This window comes from Etheostoma cragini, chromosome 16 (assembly GCF_013103735.1).
Source record: "Etheostoma cragini isolate CJK2018 chromosome 16, CSU_Ecrag_1.0, whole genome shotgun sequence".
NCBI classification, from domain to species: Eukaryota; Metazoa; Chordata; class Actinopteri; order Perciformes; family Percidae; genus Etheostoma; species Etheostoma cragini.
The window spans coordinates 21,765,363-21,779,226 of NC_048422.1; the positions used below are offsets into that span (position 1 = coordinate 21,765,363).

At 39.0% G+C, this 13,864-nt stretch overlaps 1 protein-coding gene across 3 annotated transcripts in view; it reads left to right on the top strand.

Moving 5' to 3' along the window:
• ap3b1a (adaptor related protein complex 3 subunit beta 1a) overlaps nt 1–13,864 on the top strand; it is a 61,608-nt gene that overhangs the window by 5,023 nt on the left and 42,721 nt on the right. For 2 of the 3 annotated variants that reach the window (XM_034896081.1, XM_034896082.1), the window contains exons 1-6: nt 2,847–3,010; nt 4,267–4,342; nt 4,464–4,538; nt 8,637–8,732; nt 9,004–9,164; nt 10,710–10,776. In XM_034896081.1, coding sequence (XP_034751972.1) covers nt 2,847–3,010; nt 4,267–4,342; nt 4,464–4,538; nt 8,637–8,732; nt 9,004–9,164; nt 10,710–10,776 — 639 coding nt within the window. Of the gene's footprint in view, nt 1–2,846; nt 3,011–4,266; nt 4,343–4,463; nt 4,539–8,636; nt 8,733–9,003; nt 9,165–10,709; nt 10,777–13,864 lie in introns of those variants that run through there. The other variant, XM_034896083.1, reaches the window with a different exon arrangement.

Consider the following 13,864-nt stretch of genomic DNA (forward strand, 5'->3'; position numbering starts at 1 on the left):
GGATAAAGTTTTGTTCCCAACTTTGAATCCAACATGGATGAGTAATCCTTAAAGTACTCAGAAAAAAAACAACAACTGAAAGCTCCAGAACAGTCCAGTACTAAATGGATCCTTTGTTAAGAACGTTTTGTCAGTTACAGAAAGTAACTTTGGAGGGGGAATGTTTGATGTTCTTTAAGTATTATGCATTGATTTAAATGGGGCATACAGCTCTGTTTTTTTAGGAAAATTTTAAGAAAAATGTGACTGCATTACTTCCTTTTATTCATTTGTTAATGAATAGTGCAATACAGTCGAATGTTCAGACCACTTCATTTTTCGGCGCCTTCTTTGAAGCTCTTAACCAAAGTTAGTTAACCATAGTAACCAGAGTTTCATTGAGTCATTACAAACTAGTGTATCCAATGTGTTATTTTCACTCAGGCACATGTTTGTTCACCTACCTAGACTTCCTCTTCCCTCTGGCACTTTGACTGTATCGTTTTTACTGGCAAGGATCTGTTGAGGAGTGCCAGTGACAAAACTAAGCCAGTACTCCGAAAGATGGATACTGCATTTTATTTAAAAATACTAAAGACGTTTTTTGTTGTTGATTATAGCTGATATTTACATGGACAGTTGATTGAAGTACTCGTATAACTTTATCAATGAAGAGACAGGCTGAGGACAAAGAACAGAAAGCTGCTGGAGGATTGACTTTTTTCAAATTCTGGATTTTTTTGTGTGCCTTTGCCAGAAAAATGCCTATCCCATCTTTAATGGAAATCTTTGCGCGCATAAACAAAATAAAGGTTATTTTAAAGAATCTTTCAAGCCAAAAATTGGGTTGAAATACAAGAGCTGAAATAATAATCATTCAATCAAATTAGTTTTTTCTTCAAATATAACATCATGGCATTAGATGAGATAGATACACATGTGACCCGTTTGTGATGAATGTTGATTAAATTAACTGCCATGAGTAAAGGATATTATTATAAATCTCATCATTGATGGGAGAAGAGCTCCTAACCGGCCCAAAGGGAGGCAGACTTTTGGCTCTTTGGAGACCGGGAAGATTGAGAATGATTTAGTGCTACGGCTAACTTGGAGAATTTTTTCACTTTGTTTTGTACTCAAAATTATTTCTGATTCATTGATTTAATATATTAGACTTTAGTAAAGAAAAACCTGCATACCATACAAAAAAGGATTACTTATTTAAGATTAGGCCTGCACGGTATTGAAAAAATCTGACATCCGGCAATATTCTTTACCCGGCAAAATATATATATATATATATATATATATATATATATATATATGCGATATGATAAATAATTTTTAAAAGATAACAAAGAGCTCTATTTGGAAATAATAAATCATTCTCGACTACTGCTGTGAATTTGTAGGGGAGGGCATATACATATAAAAATGAAAAAGGATCTTTTCTAATGTGAACCATTCTTTGTTGAACTTTAATGCTTTACAAACACCAAAGCAAGTAAGTGCTGTGACTACCGTTACTCTTCTGAGGTGATTTTGGAAAGACAGGTAGAAATACGCTGGTTGATTAGCATTAAACCATTATATTCATCTGGTGCTATGGCTGCTGCCTACGGTACTTTTCTACACACGGAGAGCCTCACTTCCCATAAAACTCCCCGTCGGACTAACGTCACATACACACGTTGCCCACATGGCTACCTGTCTTAAAGGGGAAGGGTTGGACGGTAATAATCATGTAAAAGGAGAACGGTGAAAGTTTACTTTTCTATCAAGCAGCAAAAAAGGATTAGTGTCAACATTGCCACATCCTGCGATGTGACTATCACACATGCGCACATCGGGATGTCGATGCTAAAACACAATATGGTTATATGTTTTGGTTCTCTGTTACTACTCTCATGGGGTCATTTTAACTTCTGTAGATATTAGGTACATCAAAAAATTGTTTGTGTGATTTAGTTATTAGCTTATAAAAGTGACTAGAATCGTCTGTCATATTAGCAACTTCTTCCCAAAGAAAGGGTAGGAAGTTAATTCTGCACCCTGCAAAATCCTTTAGCAACATTCACATCTTAAAGGGTATTTCCTGACATTCAACTTGGTACTGTTATCTTTGATGTAGGCCTGTCCTGTTGGAAGGGTACAGTATGTGCTCTCAGTGGCGTCAAGCTAAAGTGGATTATTGTGCAGTGGAGGTGATGAAAAGTAGCCCAGTGTTTACCCACCAGTGTAGATAAGGCCCTCCTTTTTTCCCTAGAGGGAAGTGACCACAGGCACAAAGAGACACAGTCGCACACAAATCTGGGAGGCAGGTGAGATAGCCTAGTTTCCAGAGGAAAATGTACATGTATAAGAGAGAGTAAGAAATGAACAAGCGACCACAGCTGACCAGCATGTAGTGTCAGAAGGAACGTGGACTACAGCAGAAGGAGAGAGGTCCTACCCGAGTGAGCAGGCACTACCCTTAAGCATGAGTATGACTTGCCATAAGCGGAGCTGACGAGGCATCTTGTGACTTTTTTGCCCAAGAGAAGAGGAAGGGAGTAGTGAATGACAGGCACAAAGCCAGTGAAGCCTGTGCTTTTTTTTCCTCTCTCCACAGCTTTGACAGTTATGAACAAGAACGACTTGAGAAGACAACTGTAAATAAAGCCAGGAGAACAGGGCACACAGCCTGAAGGAAAGTAATTACCACAGCTCAGTTTCACTCTTGAGTTACTCAAAATACAGTCAGCTGGGTTTGTGGACTTTGTTCCTTATATGGCTAACACAGACACACATGCACACACACGCACACACAGAACAAGCACTGGTTTTTGAAGTGTTGTTTTTTTGGACTGCTGTGGAAGAAAGCCGGTATGGATGTTGGTTTCTCATCTTTGCGCTCTGAGGCAGTCGGAGCCATGAGGACGGTGCTGGTGTCAGTGGAGAACTTACAGCTCACTCTGAAGACTGAGCCCAGTCAGGAAGAACAGGCCCTGACACACATCGAGAGTAGCCCCAAGGAGACACACAAAGCCGGGTACTGTAGTAAGATCACCCACAGCACGCTGATGGAGACATATAGTAAACTGTGTTTTTTACTTATTTGATGCAAGTCTTAGTTCAAGTTATTTCCTCATAACATCGGTCTGCCGGATATTTGTCGTTTGATTGTTATTTGGATAAAACAAACTTTAAAACAGTTTTTCTTTAACGATTGCTATAGTTGCAAATAATTTTACCTGAATTAAGATTACTGTATTTAAAAAAGAATAATACAATCCTAATAAAGATACTATAAGTTTATAATTTAAAATGAAGGCTCAAGTTGTGTAGACTTTTAAGAAGCATATGTGTCCCTGCAAGGTTAGATTTGGGATTGAATCGCAATATCATACTGGACTTTTGGACAATTTAGTCTCTTAGACCAGTGATGAAATAAGACTGTACTTAAGCACAGCGGTGTCTTGAGCAATATGCTAATGCCAGCATGCTAACATGCTCTCAATGATATCGTCAACATGCTGATGTTTTGCCGATATGTTTACCATTGTAACCATGTTAATTTATCGTGTTAGCTTGTTAACACTTGCACTTAACACAAAGTACAGCTCAAGCTGATGGGAATGTCATTAGTTTAGCGGATATTTGGTTGTAAACCAAAGTTTGTTGACCTGATTATGGCGCTAGATTAAAAGTCAGGAGAGCACCAAAGTAGATCGTATTCATCCTCTGAAGACCACACCGATTTGGCCAATAGTTGTTGAGATATTTCAGTCTGGAACAAAATGGCTAAAATATACTTGTCAATTGAATCCTCAGAAAGGTGCCCATCTGCATCTATCCCACATTTTGTTTTCCAACTGGACATGGCCCCTCTGTGTTTAGCCTCAACGTGGAACAAACAACCTGTGTAGTTGTACAATGATGAGGCCTGTTAGCCAAGCAATGAGCCATTATCATATCACGTTAGTGCAGGAATCTTTGCAGAAGTTGGTGTGATGCTGCTGTTGCATTGGTAAAGATGACGTTCTTGCTGTGTGTTTGGCTCTTATAGGCCAAATAATGTAAAGAAGTGTTTGTGTTTGTGGTCTATTGGAGCCAACTTGACCCTTGCATGTTTACTTTGTAATCTGTGAAGCTGTCACAGATGTTGTATACATGGAGCTTTCACACTGCTTTTGGTCAAGCTTGAACTCTTGAAACTGATCAGTCAAGTTGTCTCAGCAATGCTTTCTATGCCGGCTAACCATGTTGACCATAATACGTATAAGTTACGCTATTTTCTGTCCTCAGGAATGAAGACCTTAAAGAGATGTTGGAGAGCAACAAGGATTCACTCAAACTGGAAGCCATGAAAAGGGTTGTTGGGGTGAGTGCATCATGGGAATTGACCTACATTATATTTGAATTACAAACAGCATTGTTGCATGTGTGTGTCTTCTATCAGCTGTTGAGTTGAATATCAGTGATTAGATGGTTTGTTTTTTCAGCTAATTGCCAAAGGGAAAAATGCATCTGAGCTGTTTCCTGCTATCGTGAAGAACGTTGCGAGTAAGAACATTGAGGTATGACAGTATTAAGAAATATATAACAGAAAAAAACACCATTATTACTGTTGTCATTTTTGCTACAGTTGGCTGTTATGATTAATTTGATTCCCATGTGAGACAGCATGTGGATACTCTGCATGATGTTAGAGAGTGAACTTCCTCATAAATAACAAAAGGCTCATGTGGATTGGTTTCGTTCAAAACCTTTTCCTTAATTCAGTTTGAATTTAATAAAGTTTTTATACAATGTTTAACAGACAACCTTTAACTTAAAAGACAAAATAATCACATAAGAGTAATGACATTAAATAAGACGTCAATAAATAAAGATCAACACAAGATAAGCCTTGGTTACGCAAAGTTATAACCAATCACATGTTCCACTGTCTGCACCCGTAATATAAACAAGACGTGGATATTGTACAACCGCTGTAGTGTATGTGTATTCAATTGCATACATTTGCAAATTTGTAGCATTCCACGAGTTTTACTCAAAGAAGTGGCTGAATTGCATCATATATCCATCGTCATTGCCTTATCCGGGTTTGTGTTGTGGGGGCAACAGCTCCAGCAGTGGACCCCAAACTGAATTAAAGAATCATATTAATTAATATATTACAAAAGGGGTAAGGGAAAAATATGCGCTCATTGTAATACAAAACCAAAATGAATGAATATATTCAAGTATTAGCGGAAATCTGATACAGTATTTCTACAGTGAGGAAAATAAGTAATTTTGCAAGTTCTCCCACTTAGAAATCATTGGAGGGGTCTGAAATTGTCATTGTAGGTGCATGTCCACTGTGAGAGAAAAAAATCCAGAAATCACACTGTATGATTTTTTAAAAACCATTAATTTGTATGATACAGCTGCAAATAAGTATTGGAACACCTGAGAAAATCAATGTTAATATTTGGTACAGTAGCCTTTGTTTTTATGTGCCCGTGTAGCTCTGTGATGATTTCTCACTTTTTTCCTAGGATCATTTAGACCCCACGAAGGGAGATCTTGCATGGAGCCCCAGTCCGAGGGAGATTGACAGTCATGTTTAGCTTCTTCCATTTTCTAATGATTGCTCCAACAGTGGACCTTTTTTCACCAAGTTCCTTAGCAATTTCCCCGTAGCCCTTTCCAGCCTTGTGGAGGTGTTTGGTCTTGGCCATGTTAGTAGTTGGATTCTTACTGATTTTTATGGGGTGGACAAGTGTCTTTATGCAGCTAAAGACCTCAAACAGTGCATCTAATTTAGGATAATAAATGGAGGGTAGAATTGTAGCTGATTGACAGGTGTTCAAATACTTATTTGCAGCTGTATCATACATATAAATAGTTAAAAAATCATACATTGTGATTTCTAGATTAGTTTTTTTTAGATTATGTCTCTCACAGTGGACATGCACCTACGATGACAATTTCAGACCCCTCCGTAATTTCTGAGTGGGAGAACTTGCAAAATTGCAGGGTGTTCAAAAACTTAATTTCCTCACTGTTATTTTTTTATGTACATTTTTAATTGTGTGAGTACAGAGGGGTAGCCTGAATATATCAGGTCATTCTGTGTCCTTATGCAGTTATCAGACCCTGCGTGCATAAGACATTTACTTATCATATACAGTATACATAGTATGATTGTCTGTTCATATAGATCAAAGCTGACATTGGCTGCCTAAGAAAAGCTCTTCCTTGCTCCCCCATTCCCTAAAATCCCCCTTTCCTTGTTGCTGGACATTTTCTACCTTCTACTTTTACCTTGTTCTGGATGACATATGGGTCAAAAACTCAAATATATTAAAAACATAACTCAATTAGAATAGTACATTGAAAACACTACTGTTACTCTAAATAAATGTTTCTCTGGGAAATGTAAACAGACTTTGATAAAGGTAAAATCACAACATAATGTTGGAATCAAGATTATTTAATCACTTAAACCAGTGATGAAATAAGACTAAGTGTCTGTAACAGTAACTCCAGTTGTGATAATATCCACTTCAGAAATCAACCCAGTTGTGACTGGATAAAATGTTTCTTTAAACAATTTTTTTTTAACTTATATTCTTTTTTTGGAACATTTATTATAACATAAATATGTATATAATAAGATCCTTGACAAAGCGTCTCACACAACATGGTACAAAAATCAATAGTATTGGCATGCACTTATGTACACAGAAATCAACATGCTACTACAGATACACAAGATGCGGGAGGTTACTTTCCTAATAGTGTCCAGTTCTAATTCAACACTCTATTTAACTACCGTTTTCTGTATGATATGCAACCGCGTCTCTAAATAAATTTCCATCCTGAATTGTAATTTCGTTATATTTTCCATACAATTGACAGCTTTGACTCTTTGGGTCCACTGGTCTAGGGTTGGAGGGTAGGGGTTTAAGCCTAAAACTTATTTTATTTTCTTATATTATTTTCTTTGTCCTATTTTATTTATCTTTATTACTGCAAAACATAAGCTGGTGCAGCATGAAGACACTGTGGGTCGGTGTGAACACTCCCCTAAATCATGGCAGACTTGTGCACACAGACTATTCAGTGAATGACCAAACGCTAAGCAACAGCTCAAGACGGGTTCCCATGCCCAAAGCCTGTGAATATTGATTAGCAGCAGCAGAATAATCAGGTAGCGTGAGGGGCAGCATGTGAGCCGGGGGCCTGAAGCCCGGCGCTGTGTGCGAGGCATGCAGCCGAAGCAACTCATGGCAGGGTAGGGGAGCAGGTGGGCGGATGTAATTGGCAGAAGCGAGCCCACAGTCACGTCTCCTCTCTCCCACCTCGTATACACCAGCTGCTAAGGTACTGCGAGTTTCTCTGTTTCTCTCTCGCTTTCGGTTTCTTCCACACTTCACTCACCTACAGTATATCTCACGAAAAATGGCCTCTTCTCATGTTCCCACCCTCATCCCTTCTTACCTTGTCACTGTGAGCTGCCATTGATCCCTGCTAATTAAAAAAAACGCACAAGAGCCTGCAGGTTATTGACTGTTGCGGGATTTAATATCAGTGCACTTTGTTTTCATTTATTACTAATGTACTTCATTCATTCATACATATCATAAATGAATGCACGTCATGGCATGCTAGTGTATGTTTTTCATTGCAAAAAAAAGTAATTGTATATAAAATCTCATTTTATTCAAAGCAAATTATAGAGCCCTTAATCGCCTACTTAGTGGTTCAGAATGAAACCCGTTGCGTGCTTTCTGGTCAGGGAAACCAGATCCTTGAGGGCAGACGGGTTGTGTCTCCTTTTATAGTGAGTAATGCCATTAATTCCAGCAGTAATGACCAGAACGATGATTGAGAACTGTGGTGCACTGCTGCAGTTCAATACTCACTGCATTAGAAAGCATGGTGCTGATTACTAATTAAACTCTCAGCGATTGCACCTGGAATGTAACCTTACCCCAGACCTCGACCCCAAATCAGTTTTTAAATGAAATTATAAATAGTTCCTGAAGTAAATGATAACTTTTCCAAACCACTATGACTCCAGTTACATTATTTATGAACCGGCAATATTATAGGCAAAATCAGCTCTGTTAGTTTTGCTTTTCTTTTTTCTGGATTAGCTGATGTGATTCAGGAAATGATCCACCTTTGGTCTTCAGTTAAACTTGTCAGAAAGCTAGACAAATATTATCTCAGGCTTTCCTATGACAAAGACAATATGTTGAAGCCAAAACAGAACACGGTGGGGTTTAAATAACTCAATTGTAATTTTTGAAAGAGAAAAAAATACATAACCTCGCTCTCTGCCTGAAACAACACTGAAGCGAGTCTGCAGCTAGTGATATCGAGACAGGAAAACCTTCTATACCAACTTTTGTTTCCTTCACTCCTTGAAATAATAAACCTGAATTTCCCACAGAAAAATGTAGCTAAGAGAAGACTTGCCCTGTTGTTTCATGCATTATTGTTTATTTACTTCCTTTTATAGTGGCAGTCTTAGATGTGGAAACTTGCAGCGCGTCCTCTCACATAACTTAAGTTTTGAAACACAGCTGGTGTCCTAGACTGCTTTGCCATTGGGCTGCACTCATTTCCACTTACAGCTGCTTGAAGTTATTGCCTTTTGTTTTAATTGTCCTTTGCAGCTTAAGAAGCTTGTATATGTGTACCTGGTGAGGTATGCAGAAGAGCAGCAGGACCTGGCTTTGCTATCCATCAGCACCTTCCAGCGGGCCCTCAAGGTAACATGTCTACTCCTTGTCTCTGTCTTTCTCTCTCCATCATTATTAACATGATAAAAAGCTGTCTTTTTGTGCCTTTTCTTCTCATTGCTAAGATGCCAAATGTGTTCTTTTTCGTAGTCTTGTTGTGGTTCATAATTTACACAAAGCCGCATATCATGTCCAACCTTGATGTGCTGTTAAATTCTGTCGATACAGTAAAAGTAATAAGTAGAAAACAATCTTTTACATACTGACACGAGTGGGTTTTATTCCTGTATATCAATGGCAGGACCCAAACCAGTTTATCCGGGGAAGCGCGCTGAGGGTTTTGTCCAGTATCCGTGTCCCCATAATTGTCCCCATCATGATGCTGGCCATCAAGGAGGCAGCAGCTGATCTGTCTCCATATGTCAGGAAGACATCAGCCCATGCTATCCAGAAGCTCTACAGGTACAGTTCTGTCAATGTGATGATGTTTCTTTTTTGTAGGCAAAAAGCTGGGCTGCACGAGAGCTGCAGGTACTACTGGGTAAAGCCAGTAGCTAGTAGCTGCACTTATTGGCTAGACTGGCTCTCGTTACCACCTCATTCCTAAACAGTTAATACAATACATATTGATACAAGGGGTTTTACCCTGCAGTTATCTTGCTCTTATCAGCTAAGTCTTTCTAAGGCATGCATGGATCAAAGACTGAATGAGGTCCTACAATAGTAGAGTAGTAAAACTGAAGTTGAATAGATGAGTTGCATAATTGATTTAATGGCTAAAATCAGTGCTTTACAAAACAAGGACTGAACTTTTATTACACATTATACCTTACACATTCCCATGATGAACAGAAAAAGTTGTGACCATGGTAGGGCTGCAGCTGGTCTATATCCACAACGTTCCACTTCCAGGATTGCTCCGTTGCTGCCGGAAAATCTGCCGGATTTTACTCATTTAGGCCGGATATCCGTTGCTTTGGGCTTCCTTTGTGTTGGCATTTTAATCTCTGGTGGATATCTGAGGACTATGGTTACCTGCTCCTCAGACCTCTGCAGGGTAAATCCAGACAGCTAGCTAGATTATCTGTCCAATCAATGTTTTCTGTTGTACGACTAAAACAACTTTTAAACATAGGTTTTCCACCAAAACAAGTTCCTTCCGCAGCACTGCAAATTTTCTCTGGTGCTTAGCACCGCCCAAGGCGATTGTGATTAGTTTAAAAAAAAATGCCAATAAACCAGAGCAGGTTTTCCTCCCATCCCCAAATGCTGTGTGGACTAGCCAGACCCTCCTCCATCGGGCTGTGGAGGAGGATCTGGCAAAGCAAGACCAGGCTGCAAGTGCAGCTAGGAATTATTTTCATTATCATTTTATCGTTTTATCTGTAACATGAGAGAAAATGGTTAAAGGTGCCTGCTATAATTTTTCAAAGCCTAGGACGATGTGAGAAATTCTCTTGTTTTGTTGAACTAACAGTCCAAAACCGCAAATATTCCGGTCACAATCGGATATGATGAATAAAAGCAGCAAAACATAACATTTAAGATGCGTTAACCTACGAATGTTTCAACATTTTATTTTAATTAATCGATTATCAAAATAGTTAGTTTGCTGATCGACTTAACGATTAATTGATGTTGCAGCTCTAGTCCATTGCATGTGCACATTGTACAGATGCGAAAAAAAGCAGTCATGCAGTACTACACCTGTAAGTTATTAGTCAGCATGAGGATGGGTTCCAAATGTCAGAAATATGTATTTATTGCTCTCCATAGACTAATCTACTGAGGGTTATTTAGGGGCAGTGAATATGAGTACTGGTCTGTCACAGTCTAGATCAGAGACTACAACATGCTCATTGGCAGTTGTTTGACGCACAGGCACCTTTTTGTATTCTGAACACACAGAGGTTGACATAATTTAATTTGTAAGTCCATCAAATTTTCATGTTATGTGAATAATTGCCATTCCTTAGTTGATAATTTGTCTCTCTCTATTGTCTTCAGCATGGATCCAGACCAGAAAGAGCAGCTGATCGAAGTGATAGAGAAACTATTGAAAGACAAAAGCACAGTAAGTACAGGCTGAGCAGTGGGTGCCATACACTTTTAATTTCCCTAATCTTGGAGAACGCAGACCACTGGAGGGCGCCCCAGTCTAGCGATTCTCCTCTTAGCTCTCCATCCCACAGCTCATTCGGCAATGCCATGGTTTGTTAACACCCACTTAAACCCACACATCTTCAGATGCTCCTTGTTAAGTGTCCATTTGGAAGGAATTTTCGCACTGATGCTAGTGTCAGCTTAATTTTCTCAAAGGCCAACTTCTTCCCTTTTTTTACCCCCACAATGGACCGTAAATGAGTTGGATTCCCAGATTCTGTGTTTAGTCCAGTCACAGACACAACGCAGGCAGCCCATTAGAAGTCAGCAGACAGCACATTCATTTGAGGGGTCACAGTGAATACTAAGGGTGTTTAAATGCCAATTTCAAATATGTAGACGTTGGCTACAGAATGCACTGTTTTATGTAATTATGTATTCATAGCGTATACCTATCATTATACAAACAAAACAAAGCAGCTTAGGCCAAGGGGGGGATGGAAAGCCATGCACCAGATGTATAGCATATTTAGCCCCAGACGCTAACAAAGACAGATGACTTCTCCCCCGTTGGAGCCCACATTGTGAGGCTGGGGACAGAGAGAGAGGGCACTGTCATCACAGAGAGGTGATAAATGGCGAAAAACCCAAACATAGTGAATATTTAATAGCTATCAAGCAATGCATTTTTATATGCTAGGCTGATACCATGTAGCATTTAAAAGTCCCACAATGATGGTCAGCGTCAGTGATGTCAGAGCCCTTTTATTTCTGTTTCTTTATTGCTTGGAATACTAATATGTAAAGATTCCCTGGAGTTGAATCAGTGCTGTCATGTAACATAAAGGGGAACATCACAGATTTTACACATAAAGGTCAGTTTTCTAGTCATGAGAATTTCCGCACTGCTTGGGAAAGCATGTCTTCTGTAGCTCTGCAGGAGTTTTGTCAAGACCGAGAGAGTAAACTCTGATGGTTATTCTCAGCTTAGGTTTTGAGACTACACATTTTAAACACAAAGCCATGTGGAGTGTCAAGTTTGCAAGACGTGGACATTTACCAAGCAGGTATGAAAAGATGCTATTGGTTACACTTCATACTGTGAACCTTTGCACATTTCTCTGTCAATATCTTGGTACATTCCTGCACAAAACTTCTCAGTTCTTTCTTTTTAAAACAAATTGTGAAGAGCGTACTTAACCCAATTCTGATGGGAAATGTAAAATATTCACATTTGAGAAGTTAATAATAATTAATAAATTATTAATAATAGTTCATTTTTTCTTTGAACTATCCATCTAGCTCTATTGAAATTACGTTGTTCTTTTGAATTGACATTTGGAGTAGTATATAGTGCTTGTTCTATTAAGGTTATTGGCATCTTTAGGTTTGTAACACAGTTTTAACATATTGACTGTTAATTCATTAATTTAACAGCAAATGATTGCATTTATTAAGGTAAATGCTATGTAGCTGATGTCAGTATGCTGCCTGTAGAAGAAGGAAACATTTGGTTATTGTTCCAGTCTGTCATCCTGACATTCACCTTTACAGGTGTGCCTGTTTGGTTAAATGGCTGTGACACATGGGGGTGGGGGTGAGGGGGGGGGCTGCTTATAGGCACCATGCATTAAAGAGAAAATGGGAAGGCCCGATGACAGAGACAACATAGGGGTTTGTGCAGCTGTTTTAACGTGATGGATCTATTATCCAGCCATTACAAGATAAATGATCGATCCCTCCCACCATCCCACCCCCTGCACCTTCTGCAAAATTGAAATGAGAACAGAAAAGAGCGTTAGGGGGGGGTACTATGATCAGGGGCTAGGTGAGATGCCCATTAATTTAAGAGAAAAAGGAGGGAGGAGGAAGAGAGCAGGAGAGGAGCGAGCGAAGGGAGGATAGGCCAACCCCACACCGGGCCATCAATCAAAAAGGCGCACGTTGTCTCTGGCGTGATGACCCAGCACTCTCTGCCTCTCTGGCATCCTAATTAGAATTCATAGCAAAATAGATGCAAGGAAACGGTTTGGGCCCTTCATAATTTTATAGGAAATTTATTGTTATTAGAAGAACCATTTGCTTAGTGTGATTTTTCCATTACCGGCTTGTCATGCAGGGTAGATAATATGGTCGAGGAGGGGGAGGAGGTGTATGAACTCCATAGATTGGGGTGTCAGTTTTGTTGATGGTGCATGTAGTTTACCTTGGAGCTGTGTCTAATGGGGGAAGTTGGTTGAGAATGCACAAAGCCTTGTAGCAGGATCCACATGCTCAGAAACGAAGCTGCCTGTAATAGCCTTAGAGACAGTGGAGGCCTTGGGAGAATACAAGGGGAGTAAAAACGCACACCAATATATGCTGAATATGTAGATATTCTAATTGACTGCTGTGAGTAGGTGTGTATATATATATATATATATATATATATACTAGAATATGTCGGCAGACATATTAACTGAAAGGCCCAGCTGTGCTTCAAGCTGTTGTGGAGCTACTTTAACATAGATATGTGCAAGCCTTGTTTTTCCAACAATGGGAACAGTTTTCATTGGAACAATTTTTTTTCATTCCTATTTATCTCCTTAAAACCCAGGTAAATGCGAACAAAACCACCTAAAGTGCTAGGTACCAATGGACCTTATTCATAGGATTTTGACTTGTTAGTATAGGAAAAATCCAGGTGTAACTAATGATATTTCATTAATGGTGACGCTGCTCTATTTTGACTTTTGAGTAATAATGTATGCAAAGCACTATTTGAATGCACTGTACATATCTTTAAGGTCAAAAAGTCTATAGGGAGAGAGTTGCAGTTTTTTTGTGTGTAATTTGGCTGAATTTAGCATTTGGATTTTTACCCGAATCAATTGAAAAGAATATTGAATATGGCTCCCTACCACAAATTAGGTGAACTTGCTCAGTAGAGTGATTATATATGAATTTAAATTGAGGAAAATGTCACAAACAAATTATGCTTTTAAACTTGCTTGTAAACCAAATATTACAAAAAGCACGAGTTGTGCTTGAGTTGGTTTCTCTCAGACTAATCCACATGT